At 35.3% G+C, this 15175-nt stretch overlaps 1 protein-coding gene across 3 annotated transcripts in view; it reads left to right on the forward strand.

Moving 5' to 3' along the window:
* The first annotated feature begins 2142 nt into the window (after positions 1 to 2142).
* LOC122788887 (nebulin related anchoring protein) overlaps positions 2143 to 15175 on the forward strand; it is a 503978-nt gene continuing 490945 nt past the window's right edge. For 2 of the 3 annotated variants that reach the window (XM_044055830.1, XM_044055833.1), the window contains exons 1-2: positions 2144 to 2302; positions 3317 to 3411. In XM_044055830.1, coding sequence (XP_043911765.1) covers positions 2231 to 2302; positions 3317 to 3411 — 167 coding nt within the window. In that variant the 5' untranslated portion in view covers positions 2144 to 2230. Of the gene's footprint in view, positions 2303 to 3316; positions 3412 to 15175 lie in introns of all 3 variants that reach the window. The other variant, XM_044055831.1, reaches the window with a different exon arrangement.

Consider the following 15175-nt stretch of genomic DNA (forward strand, 5'->3'; position numbering starts at 1 on the left):
GGACGTTTCCCTGTAATCTTAAGACACGAACACATGGCTGCACTTCTACTTTATTATTCTGTCCCTGAGGTTGTTGGGATGTATAAATGAAAAAAAAATGTCAGTATCCCACTCATTTCCAAGGCACTGCAACTTCAAAGTGAGAATAATTAAGAAGCGAGAATGTGGGTGCACAGGTGGGCTTGTCTTCAAGTAAAACACTACTATGTATAACTTCAAACTTTCATTTGCATACCTAAATGATTGACGCTGCAGAGGTCGATGAAGTAGAACTTTTTCGTTCAAGTGTTAAGTATCAAACATTGTATTTATATGCTTTGTTTGTTTAGGTTGACTGAGTAGATATTCTGATTCATTGAGCCTTCCCAGCCATGACCTGATCCAGGCCAAAGGCATAATTATACACATATAATTACATTGTACACAAAGCTATGTTTGCACAGAAGTTGTGACACTATATTAAGTAAGATAAAAGCCTTACTTAAAGATATCACCTAAAAACACATTTTCAGTAAAATGCATTTATTAGCCATACATTAACACTCAAGCCTTAATATCACTTAAGTGCAAGCATAAGAATTTGGCTTCATTTTCTAATACTAGCTCGGCAGTGCAGGATAAGGTGATACGTCTAGATGAAGTGTTAAACCAAGGACCTGTCTGAATGAGTTGATGGTAGCTCAAGTAGATGTAAAAGATTTTGTTGCACTTATGGAAGAGTAGGGGAGAATTTCTTATGTCCTGGCCAAATTTCCTTTAGTCAGTATGAATACTACCTTGGGTCTGCCCTGAAAAGAGGCCGCTGGACTAGTGGGACCAACTCAGTCAATGAAGCATTAAAAAAAACTAACTGAAATAAAATATCAATGTTAAAATGTTCATTTAGGTATAGCGATCCTATAGTGATTTACCATAATTATACTTTACTGGTGTTAGCATTTGAATAAGAATATATAATGTTTTTGTCTAGCCAGATATTCCAAGTAAATAACAAGGAATCTCTGTCTAGCCAGAAATTCCTTGTTATTTACTTGTTTAAGCCAACAGATGGTGCCACTGACTGACCATAATTCTAATGGGGATGGTTTAATAGACACTGGGAGAGGAGAGACATAGAAATATCCAGATACACTGAGGGCAGAAACCTAGTGCAAGAGAGCTGGACCATTCCTAAAGGGAATGCTTATAGACTAGGGGCTTAGCCTGGTATGTGCAAAATAATGAGTGATGTAAAGATGTCTTATTTACAGAAAGGGTGGTGGATACATTCATCAGAGTTGCAGCTGAGAGAGGGGGAGAAAATAAGTGGCAAGTAGAAGTACATAATCCATCTATCATATACTCTAGCAGCCATAAAAAAAACAAATGCATAATGTAGGCTATTTGATGAAATAAACTGACTCTATATTGCTTGGGGTGTAGCAAAAAAATGTCTGCTGTGGATTAGTTCACTTAACTGGTTAACAGCAAATAATAATTATATTATTAGTAATATCAACTGACTTCTTTGAATAATTCCTTTATAAATCTGTCTTATTTCAGTGTCATGTTAAACGCCAGTGATATCACCAGACTAAGTTGGTATGAAGTTATCAGAATGAGCTTCAAGAAGCATTGCACTTTATTCTCCATTTAAGTAATGACCTTTTATAATTAGTAATATAGACTGACTCCTTTGAATAATTCCATTGTGAATTCATGCCTTGTTATTTCAAAACCCTTTTAAATGCCTGTGATGTCACCAGACTCAGTTGCAATGAAGTTGTCAGAATGTACTTTAAGTACTGTTGTACTGCACTCTCTGTTTAAGTAATGATCTTTTTAGGATCTAGTGCTCACGGCCTATGAGTAATGTGGGTGATCACCATTAAAACACTACTATTATGAGACTTCCACAAGATTTTTTTATTAAGCACTTGACCTATAAATCCTTAAGTGAGTTCACTCTTCTATTTACAGATAAAAGTCACTGGGAACTCAAGTCACTGTCATGTATACTTTGGGACTGAGCGAGTCTGTAAAAATAGTACCTTCCTTTAACTGACAGCTTAACAAGCCAGTTGACAGGTGGCTGCTGTCAAATTGCATGCAAAGGGGAGGGCCATGTCCTTGGACATTAATGTGCACTGCACCGAAAGCAGAGAAGTAATTTAAGAAGTTTTGAGCTGGTGAGAAAGACGGAAGAGTTTACTGTGTATTTTTTTAGTTTATTAATCCTATTAATTTCAAAATGAATGTACAAGCTTGTGCCAGATGTGGCCATGGGGTTTACCCAGCAGAGAAGATAAACTGTATAGATCAGGTAAGTCAATTATCTAACAGAAAACTTAAAACACTTTTTATGTTTTGCCCTTGTAAACATATGGTCATATTGAGCATATTATTTCTGGAAACTTGTAATTCTAAACATTTTAAATTGTGGTTTTAAATTCATCATGCATTGTACATTATACCTAGATATAGAAAACATATGGGCTGGTAATCATTGTCTCGCAGTACAAGTGAGGTACTTGATTGTATCGCAACTTTGTAAATAGGTATTATACTAGAGTTATGTATGTGAACTAACAGCATATCTTCAACAAATTCCACTACAGTGTTAACAAAGCTACACACACACCCAGACACAGACACACACACACACACACACACACACACACACACACACACACACACACACACACACACACACACATATTTATATGTGTGTGTATTTATAAACATAGACATATGTGTTATACACATATAAATATATATATATGTGTATATATATATATATATATATATATATGTGTATATATATATATATATATATATATAGAGAGAGAGAGAGGGTGGAGAGAAGACCGATTGACATGGTTATATACACAATAATGCAGACATCAATATCTATCTAATGTCACCTCTGCAAATTTGTCAGGCCACAGGATCTGCTACTGTGGAAAGCTTACTTATCTTTTCACTATATTGTATTCTATAAATCTGCTCCCACATCATCTGTCTGGGAAGCTAGTGGACCCATCCATCCATCATATACATTTGTAGTTTTTGGTACTTACGCATTTCCACTTTCATACTAAAGTAATACTTCCTTTTATCTTTATGTATATAACATATGTAGACGTTTTGTCTATACAACTAAATCTGAATGTATGTATCCATGTATATCTGTGTGAGTGTGTCTGCTTTGATCTGCATCTATGATTGTATCAATGTAAAGTCTGTATTTATAGCAATGCAAATAGTTCAAATACCAAGGAAGCTCATTGTGTGGAATGCAAAATTAAGTTTTTATTTGTTCCCAATCTGATTTTAGACATGGCACAAATCTTGCTTTCACTGTGAGGTCTGTAAGATGATATTAACAGTCAACAATTTCATCAGCTACAAGAAAAAGCCCTACTGTCATGTGTAAGTTTGATGTTTCATAGTTTTGTTCTTATTTCATTTATAGTTTAATTATTTGTGTGATGATTTTGAAGAGGGGAAGGAGAAGGCATATTTCTGGGCCACTGTTTTGTGCTTGTATTTCACAGTTCAATACTGCATGTATTTCTGTTATAGACATCACATCTCTGCAATTGTTAGTACCCTTAGTGGATTGGAATTAAGATAATGATTCTGAATTTTGAGACAATGTCTGTGATGGAGATATAGTGCTTTGTTTATGCTGAGTCTTTTTGAAACAGGGTTTCTGATTAAATGGGGTCTCAAACTTTTTTCCTCATTGAGAACGATGGATGGAAATCTTGGAGATTAAGCAACTTACTCAAGGATTTAAAATAATGGTGTCTTTATGTTTTCCAGTTTACAAGCAGACATCCAGGCCAGGCAGTGCCCTACTCTGATTGCCTTTATTTCTTTAGACACATTTTTATGACCTTTACAGTTGAGACTTGGGAAGCTAAGGTATAAATGCAAAATGTAATAAAGAACACTAGAACAACATAAAATTTTTCAGTAGCTGCAATATAATTTTCTGATACCATAATATATATATATATATATATATATATATATATATATATATATATATACGGATTCACTTCAGAAGCTCGAATTACCAAAATCTTGAACAGCAAATAACCGAAACCAAAAGATTGAGTTTCGGAAACTCGAACTTCTGAGGCGAAACCAACAAATAAAAAAAACGCAAACCTCGCTTTTTGCACTCCCCACACCCCCCTACTTAAATATACCAACTCCAAGATCGCGCTACAGTGGGGAGATGGGAAATCTCCCATCTTGCGCTGTATGCGGAAGTGCAAAATGGGAGATTTCTCATTTCCTGTCAACACCGCAAAACAAATAAAACATTACGTACACACAGAGCGTACAACAATACTTGCCTCTGTGTGCACGTAAAGTATTAAGGTAAGTAAACTCTTATTTTTAAACACTACACATATTCGATTTACTGAAATCTCGATCATATGGTCTCGACCATATGAAATTCAAGATTTCAGTCATACGATTATGGGAAGTGTTTCCAGATATATATATATATATATATATATATATATATATATATATATATATATATATATATATATATATATATAGATAGATAGCTAAAAAAAGACTTATTTGTTTATTTATTTAGACTTTGTTAACCAGTTTAGGCACACTAGACTAATGGCCTCTTTTCAGGAGAGACACAAGGTGGTACTCATACTGACTAGGGGCGATTAGATGAGGACCCCAGGGAACTTCCCCTGCTCGTTTTAATAAGTGCCATGGGATCTTTTACCTCCACCTGAGCTACCGCCAACTCAGGCAGATGGGGGCCTCAGTTTAACATCTCATCTGAAGGGGTAAGCTTACTAAGAAGAACAGTCATGTCCACCAAAATTAGTTAAGCTACTTACTCAGAGACATGCAACATGCAAATAGTAAATGATAGAATCAAACCGAGGACAACAAGCTAAAGCCCTTCAAAACAGGAAATGTTAAAGTTTTAATCCTAGCTCACATTAATTAAGCAGATAGTTTAATTGTAGCTAAGTGTTTAACTGTGTCGGTGTCAGTAGTCAACATGGGAGCTGTTTCGGAAGAAGACAGTAAGCCTGAGGTATTTTAAAGTCCTTTGTAATATTATGCAATGTGGTAGAGAAAGCATAAAAGATTAATAGAGTGTCCTATCAGAATCCAAAGACTCTTCAATGCAAGTTTTGAATCTCCTGATAAAGTAAGTGCAATTCTTAGAACATGAAAGTGAGGTGTGAAACTAAGTTTAACATCTAAAAATAATTTTTTGCTGGGGCAAGCCCCCTGCACTCCCATATCCCCTGCTTCTTATACACAGAAACTGAGATCACTGCACCTCAGAAAAGAGGGAATACTCCCAAGACACAGAACTTTTGGAGTTAGTATACACTTCCTCATGAATGGGCTTAAATTCTGGCTGTTCCATGAATTGCACTTAAAGTCCTCAAAAACGCAATAGGAACCCAACAAATAGGTCTCCTGAGAATTAGTAATTTAGAGATAATGAGGTGACTTAGAAGTTATAAGACTTACCAAGGGATCTGAGTAGTATCAACAGTAAGCAATAGTAGCAGTAAGAGTATAGCATAGTAAGAATATAGCATAGCACCAGTAAGAATATAGGATACTTAACAGTAAGAGTAAAGTATACCTACAGTAAGAGAATAGCACAGTTACAGTAAGAGTATAGCATAGTAAGAATATAGCATAGTACCAGTAAGAATATAGGATACTTAACAGTAAGAGTAAAGTATACCTACAGTAAGAGAATAGCATAGTTACAGTAAAAGTATAGCATAGTATCAGTAAGAGTATAGTGTGGATCTTAGCTTCTCACAGGTGAAACTATAATCAGCATAAAGTTAACGTTAGCATTAGTTACAGCACTGTACTAGAGAGCTAGTCCTGTTGGTTAGGTAAGTGATGTCAGACAACATTTAAGGCTGAATGGTTCTCATTTGTAAGGGTCAGTGGAAGATTATTTCGTTGTAGAGGAATTCCGTGTGCCAAAGTTTTTGTTTCCTTCTGTAGATTTATGACTAGGATTAAAATCCATATACTGAAACTGTCTGAAGGTTTATGTTCTCCACAGGTGGTACAGCTGTAGAAATCTGAGCTGCATTGAGTAAATGCTCTTACATATGCATGCACATATTTATTTGATAACAGGGTGAATGGTCTGATTTAAATGCAGTTTTCAGCCATAACCTAGGCCATGATTAGGCATACAGATAAGCACAAATTAGGACATAAGCTACATCTACAAACTACATTAGTCATGACAAATAAAAATTAATTTTTAATGTATAACAGTGCAGCTTAAATAAACCATGCATGAATCAGAGAGATATGTTAATGGTATGCAAAATCAGTCATTACGTCTAAAATGACAGCTGTAATGATATGCAGAAACATAAAATAATGTAATACAATTTATATGTCAAAGCAGTAGATGTTAGACTCCCAAAACCATTAGACAAAGGCCTGGAGAAAGGCATTCTTATTTAGGTCTGACCATATAAGATAAATATGAAAATGAAATGGTTATGCTTCAGGTGAGATTCCTCAAAAAGGACCCAAAAAAGGTGTTCCTGCTTCAGGACGTGTAGAAGAGCATGCCACGGCCATTTTATCCATTTTTTTGGTATGGCATCAAGCTTTTACTTCACAAGAGATATAAGCATACAAGAATAAGTAAATCTGTTTTATAATATGGGCCATATAAGAACAAATGTGAATACAGAAGTAGGTAGCAGAGTCAAATAAAGACAGGGGTGTTTACAATTATTGCTGGATAGTCAGATGTTGTACAGTTTAATCTTGTAAAGGTTTAATACTAGTTTCTGTTAGCATTCTGTGACTTTTTAATACAATTGTAATGAATACTAAAATTTGTTGTGGGCTTAAAATGACAAGAAAATACGAAGTCATTCCAAAGTGAGAGGTCCATCTCAAAGAAAGCACACCCTTATTTACAGGTGACATTTAAATTTTTCTAGAATTAGCACTGCATCTCTAGCAAACCCAAGGAGGCCTTAATGTAAGTCTATAAGCAAACATAATGTGCAGATAATTCAGCTATCAAACTTGATCCTCCATCCCACTTCTGTTTGAGCAATCTTGCCAGGGTTCTAGATTTAGGAGCCAAATCAAGATTTGCAGATGCATTAACATTTTGTATTATAGTCTCATGGAGGTCTTTGTGTTAAAAGGTTAAGAGCAATCCCATCATAAATAAGTGCAGGAAATAATTTTGCATTTGTTACAAATTGGCATGTTTTTGAATGCTATTACAATGGGGGTAACTAATTACCACGGTTGGTTTGGCGGGTTTGGGCCCCGCCGAAGAAGCTAAAGGTAAAAACAAAGCCAACACACCAGATTTAGCATTGATTTTATTATATTATTTAGAAGACATTATTATTAAAACATTACTTATTTTAATATACCATTTTTTTTAAATAATTCAACTGCTGTGCCTTGCCCAGCGGCTTGTGCTTACTACAGCGCTGGATGTACTGCGGCGTACTGAGATCCGATCTGCTTTGCGCTATGTTAAGCTCATTTGTTAACTTAACTCATTATGGCGAGACCCATTCAAAATTGCATTGGATCTTTTAAACACTTTTTTTTTAGCTTAAATGGGTTTATGTTAGCATGTTTATATTAAAAGCTTTTAAAAATAAGCAACCCGGAGATATTTCTGCCTGTCTTATTTTGTCTAAACCCATTTATTTAACATAGACAGTAATGTAAAAGTTTAAAAGAAAAAGAAAAAAAAAAAAAGCGGCGGACCGGACCTTTTTTAGTAGTATTCGATAACGACGAACGCGCACGCCAATAATCGTGCGCGTTTTTTGAGATCATGGTATAATAAGATATAATTAGATTTAACATTCTGCTAGATCAAAACTTTTGCGGGTATAAACTAAAACTAAAAAGGCATGTGTATGCAAAGTTTTTTTTTTCTTCCCACATAATTATTTTTGCACTAGTTAAAGGTCATTACTCTTCATTGGTTACTTTCAGGCCCAAAAACTTACTGCTTATATCACTGTAAATCATCCACACAAATGTCTTTTAATATCCGAGTCACTTCACAGTATATGATCCTTCTGAACTGAACCCTACAAAGCAACATGCTGAGTTAGTGATTTTTGGTCTGTAGACAAGAAAGAAAATTTCTATTTTATTTTCATTCTTTAGTATTTAGGAAATTGTATCAAGTGACTAGGGTTAACCCACACATAACACTCATTGTGCTCTGTCTTACTCCACACCTATTGAGCAGGCGGGACTTAAATTAGTCACGCCCCGTGCACTGTGAACATCACTGTTTAACTTAATCATGTGACTGAATTTGCACATTTAGCTCTATTGGTTAAACTGTTTATATATGAAATGTGAAATAATTATACCAGAACACTGTAATGTAAAATTAATGTGTTTCTTTCATATTTATATTTTATTTTAATTTGAAACCCTAGGCAATCCCAATCTAGTCTATGAAATATCAGTAGCAGTTTTACTGACTTTAATGTCTTATTTTTGGGCAGAATAAAAAGAATGTTCCTTTTCTTACTGATGAATTTAACTAGGCTGTATGACATCCATAGACATTTATAAGCAGTTACTTGGCATGCAGTTCATGGAAGCCATTTGGGAGTCTAAACCAGTTGCCCAGATGTTCTGAGAGTGCCATCTGGTTCAGTGACTTAGCATCACACATAAGGAAATGCAGGCTGAAGGGATCAAACCCTGGACTACAGCAACCAGCTTGTTAACAGCTCACAATCATAATTCCATGATCACTAGAGCAGGCAGAGAAATATTAAGTTGGCATCTTCTTGATAATGTTGGTCTTGTGGCATCTACATAAAAATGTAAGTGCAGAAACACAATTATCAGTTTGTGCTGCCTTACACTGTCTGTATTACATTTATCCAAAATTCTTATGTGAGTTAGATTTCAAAATATTTTTGGTTTCCATCCTCAGATAGAAATTTAAATGTTATGGCTAGTAAGGATTACCATTACCATATTACAATGAAAAACAATCATAACAAAAAACGTTCTTTATTTTCTAGTATTCATTTCCACATGAGTCATATCCTAGTACAGTAGCACTGTGATGTCTTTCAGTTTCTGAAACCACTTCCTGAGCAAGAATGTCCCATGCATTAGCAGTTTTGCCTGTTTTTTTTTTCTCTTTTGAATTGTCCCTTGTCCCTTTGTACATTTTATACTCTGCATTACTTATTTATTCACTACCCTGTCTGTTTGACTGTCTGCTCACTATTACAATGTTGACGTATTCATTCCTCTGGGCTTACTCAGTGCAGCACCCTGTAGCATCCACAATAAGACCTTCCTATTAGGAGGATTAGATATTCTGATACACACTTATTGCCAGACTCACAGGAAGTAAGAATCATTCCCAGGTGGCTATCTTCCATCAGCAAAAATTGCATTCATTATTGCTTCTACTCCCCTGAGTGTGCCTAATGCATATTGCATGCAAGCACTGGCTCCAACATTTCCTCAGCACATTCAGTGCCATCTTACATTATGATGCCTTCATGCAAAGCCTACCGACACTTTGTATCCACGGATAGCCCTCTGGTCTCTACTTGTGGATATCTCTATACTTAGCAGCCCTCAGTTCCTCTTCCACTTATATTTGAGAACTGGGTGTCATCTACTCAGGTCTACCTACCCCCATCATAACTGAGTTCATTACTCAAACCCAGTTTCCTTGTCAATGCTGCATCTTTTGTACAAATGACAATGATCTCTCCTTAGATTTATGCATTTTTTAACATATTTGATTGTTTTTCCTGTCTTTGATATGCCTCCTGCTATTGACAACACGCACACAGTGTCTTAGATTATAGGTCACAATGGTAGTAACACAGACATAATTTCTTCTCTTGTTGCTGTTTCTTACAAACCTTAACTGAATATCTGTAGTAAAGATAAAGGATCCAGAGTGCAGCCACAGAAGACAGGAATATAATTGACATCTGTGTGATGCAAGCAGTATGACTTGGCATTTGCACAAAACAGTCAGATGATTTCTAGAGGAACAAGCTCCCCATACAGACACACACACACACACCTTGCATCTCCTTACTTAATGCTAATTCTAAGGACACTGCTCCATGGGGAAAAATAATTTCCTCTGTGCAGTGTCACCCTAGATTTACTGGTCATTTTAGTATTTTTCGGTTTCATGGCAACATTTTTTATAGTATCCTCATTCTGAAGTGTTCTAGCCTAACTATATAGTTTTGAATATTTTTTCTTTTCTTAGAAGTTTTATTTATGTTAGTTATCACTGGGTGTGAGGGTAGAGGGTAGGGTGTTTTTAAATTTTCAATTGTATTTAGCTCTAGCTGGGAATGCTAGATGTATACATTTGTCTAACTGAGCATAAAATTCCTCTGTGTAGTTGGCTGTCAAGACCAACAGTAGCGATGTGATAGGACAATGTAAAGATCTTGTCATATAATTGTGCATGGTTTACTATTCTGAAATCTTTAAATTTGGAGATGTTGGCTACAGGGGGCTTGGTCATTGTGGGAGCAAATGTTTTAAATTTATGGTCTGACTTTATTGGAGGAGGAGAGACTAGAGGTGTGGAACAGTAGAAGCAATAATTATGAGGACTATCTTAAGAATATTTTTGCTTTAATTTGTCTACTGATCAAGAGAATTCCTACTTATCAAATCCTACTTGTGTGCAGTCAGATACTGTTGTAATTAGTGACATTTGCATATCGTTATATCTGTCAGTAGTGACATTACCTTTTTTAACTTAGAGCAATATTTATTGCATTATAGCAGTCATATTATTACCTACATGCAATCCTCATGTATGGTGCAGTTTTAATTTGCACACTGGGTTGTTACAGCAATTCAATATTTTAATGGTTACAATTTTTAGAAAAATCTAGAGTTTCAGTAGCTTATGCTTGCAAAACTTAAAACAGTAGAAAATTGTACAAAGTAACTTATTTGCTTATTTACTATTCATCATCCTTTAACCTTTAGGCATAATACTAGACATTGCTCTTTCAAATTTAACAAAACAAACAGTATACATAACTATTTACACATACATGTTATGACCTGGAGTACATCAAATACTATTCATGTGTAAGAACAAAGCTTATCTGCTTTATAGGGCATTCTGTCATTTTCATGTGTGGATAGTTTATTATTGCTTGCATTCATTCTTTTATTCTTCATTTAGTCTATGATGCAAGTCTTACCTGTTACATTTATTAATTAAACGCATTCCCTTTCATGTTCCATTATCTCTCATGTCCTTGTCTTTTATCTCCTGCACCATTTTTATCACCTCAGTTAATTTAGGATTACCTTTTGTTTTCCATCATCTTGTTAGTGTTTTATTTGCTACTATCAGTACCAAAATGAGCAAGGCCTGTATGTATTTGAGCTTCTTTACTTTGTACAAGATTAGCAAGAAGATATCCTTGCTAAAAACGAATCTGTCCTTCAGGTTTGAATTAAAAAAATTTTTAGGTCCAGTAAATATGTTTCAGTCTCCAAACATTCTAAAAAACATATGTTCCCAAGTACCACTTTCCATTCCATCACATTTTCAGTGAATCCCCCCATCTGTGGCAACATCTTTTCTATACTTGCATGTGTGACACATAAAACTTTAACCAACAAATAAGCACTGTATTTGCTATTGCACGTATATATCTTATTAATTAGAATAGTTTTTAGAACAATATTTTAAAAAAAGAGATTTATAATTCATTTGACAATAATTGAATTGACAATGAGTTTATTTATTTATTTGACTAAGTAATTAACAGTATGTTTGGTTGTTAGGCTGTTTTGATATAAAAATAAATGACATTGTTGATTTCTAAATGGTGCTGAGGAAGTCCCATCCATTGGGAAAGTGCTAAACTTTTGGATTTTCAAATAAACATTGGTTTGGTGAATTATGAGACCACATACGTTATTGTTTATATAGATTCTAGTTGTCTACTGATGTACTATGTTCTTCATCTGTAAATATGTTGTAAGTAATTGCTATGTTAAATTGTTAATCGCTATGTAATCCAATGTAACTACTGTCTGTTTATTTTACTGTGGAGCTTTTCTCCCCGGGCTTCCACTGAAAATGGACCTACGTCCAGTCGGACACTCTCGGTCAACAAATGTAAATAAATAAATAAATAAATAAATAAATAAAATTGTAATAAATTGTACATCATTTCATTATCGTTGGTTTTGTTCCTGCCGAATGCTCACTACTCTCTGTTTTGGTTTATATACTTGCAGATGTGTAAAAGTATCTATGTAAACACTTCCAGGTGAATGTCCTACATTTTCTTAACTTAGTTGAATACATGGGTCCAAACAAATCTTAGTCCATTTGTTTTAAGTGGTTTACCGAATCTGTCACACTAGTCTTTTTCCTTCAACTCTCTAGTTGTCTGATATTTTCTGCTTATGACTGTTTCCCCTAGTTGCATTACTAGTTTTTGTCTCTTTTAAGAAATCGGGTCTATATTAGATAAATGAAAGTTTATCTTACCGAACGCTAACATGACCGAGAATCCCAGAACCCAAAACCAGAATTGTGAGATCTCAGTACAGTGAAGATGGGAATATTTGCCCTTTCTTCACTGTAGTGTGATCTCGGAGTTGGTATATATATTTAGCGGGGGGTGTGGGGGGTGCGGCCCCCCACAATTGCAGTTTCGAGTTCTGGGATTTTAGATAATGTCAGCGTTCGGTAAGATAAACTTCGTTTATCTAATATAGGCCCAAGAAATCTTATACCACTGGCTTAGTCTGATAGCCGCTTTGTTGGTTTAAATTCAGTTTTAACTCATATGATATGCCTCTGTAGGCCAACAGATCTATCTCTTGTTCTCAAATGTCTCTTCAGCTTTATCCAAAGGTCTTATTTTTCTCAGTTAGGTAATGATTCTCAATATCTTATTTCTGTGTTTCTTTTTCCAGATGTCCGATAGACCTTCTGTAATACCACCTGTACTCTGTTGTTCAGTGTAGCCTATTGGTGTTATGGATTTTTTCATCCTTTCACTTGTTTTCATGTAAATGTTTAGTTAAATGTATACATGCATCCATATACATACTTTTTATTACTACTTCTTCCTAGTGGCTTACAAGCATCCCCTTTGCTCCCATTGGTTCACTGCCCTCATGTTCCAACATAATTATTTTTCATTTAGGCATATATGTATATTGTTTCACTATTTTGTGTAAGATGAACTTTTCTAGATAAGCCTTCATATGCTTTATTCTGCTCTCTGCATTTATGAGCCATGAATAAATAAACTTGAAGTAAGTTCCTAAGGGTGGTAATCCCAAACCTCCCTTCTCCTAAGGTAATGTCTGTTTCTCCTAATGCACTCTGTCCATTTTATTGTCACAAAAGAATCCCTTCATTTTCTTCTTTAATCTTCACCATAACTCATCCTCCGGTGATTAAGATTTGTCTATCCCATGTAAACAATCAATGGAACCAGAATTATTTTTATCACATGTATTATACTGTCTTTTTCAATAAAAAGCATCTTCCAGTGATTTATTTTTCTTGTTGTGTCTTTCGGCTTTTCCCGGTTAGGGGTCGCCACAGCAGAACTCCGGTCTGCTAATGATTGCAGTAGATTTTTAGGTGCCGAGTTGCCGGCTCTGACGCACAACCTTCAATGAAGGTAAGCCCATCCACACATGTTTCTACACAGAAGATGCTCTAGCTGAGAATCGAACAGAATAATGTCTTACTATGAGGCAACAACGCTACCGCAGCACCACCACCGCAGTCCCAGTGACTTATTTTTCTTGTTGTGTCTTTCGGCTTTTCCCGGTTAGGGGTCACCACAGCAGAACTCCGGTCTGCTAATGATTGGCAGTAGATTTTTATGTGCTGAGTTGCTGGCCCTGATGCACAACCTTCAATGAATGTACGCCCATTCACGCATGTCTCTACACAGAAGACACTCTAGCTGAGAATCGAACAGAATAATGTCTTACTGTGAGGCGACAATGCTACCACAGCACCACCACAGCAGTCCCAGTGACTTATTTTTCTAATAATAATATTTGGGACAGTATCCTTCCACATATCATTGGCTGCCTGTTCCATGTCTTCTGTTGGCCAAATTCACAAATATTTAATTTAATCTTGTCCCTACAGGAAGGTGTAATCTTGCATCAGTTAAAGTGTTGATAATATGCCATCACTATTGCTTTTGTTTTTGATTCATTCATTTTTTTATCCTGCAATTTTATTAAATACATGGAATTTGCCAAATACCTTTTTATATCTATCTTTGAATCTGTGACCTACAGAAGTATGTCATCTGTAAAGAGAATAAACTTTTCATGTCTGTTACCCTAAGTATAACCTGTTATACTGCATACTCTGAGCTCTAAGTACGTACAAATAATAAGGGGAAAAAAATTGAAACCTCTGTCTTGTAACTCTTGAAACAGTAATCATTTCTGACAGACCTCCAGCACATTATATCTTAGCTTATGGAACTATACAGACCCCAATATTAATGTCATCCATTCCTGTGGGAAGCAAATGCCTCCAACTTTCAGCTCATAAAATCCCAACCAACTATAATAATTATTTTGTCAGCATCCAAACCTATTAACATAAGCCCTTTTTATAGACCATCGTGATTCTTTTGGATAATTAGTGGTCTTTTTATATTGTGCATTTGCATGCCCTCTATAAACCCACAATGATACAGTTCTATACATTTTTGCTTAAAGATTAAGTAATCCATTTGCCCTAATTGCTATAATGATGTTATAATCATGGTTGAGAATTGAGATGGATCTATATGATTCTTGTTCTGTCAGGTCTTTCCCATCTTTTGGAATAACCAGCAACACTTTTCCACCATTAAACAACTTTTTCCAAATAGTAATTGTAATGCCTACTGTCATTGTATAGACCTCTCTTGGTTTTATTTTTGATCTTGGTGTTTTCTCTGTGTTTTGATGATCTATTGCTTCTTTTATTTCTGTTTCACATAAGTTTTCTAACGGCCGCTTTCTATATTGTTTCACTATTTTGTGTAAGATTCACTTTTCTAGATAAGCCTTCATATGCTTTATTCTGCTCCCTGCATGTATGCCTTGTTGTAACAATCACCGT

Source organism: Protopterus annectens, chromosome 14.part0, assembly GCF_019279795.1.
Source record: "Protopterus annectens isolate FY-2018-M chromosome 14.part0, PAN1.0, whole genome shotgun sequence".
Classification (NCBI taxonomy): domain Eukaryota; kingdom Metazoa; phylum Chordata; order Ceratodontiformes; family Protopteridae; genus Protopterus; species Protopterus annectens.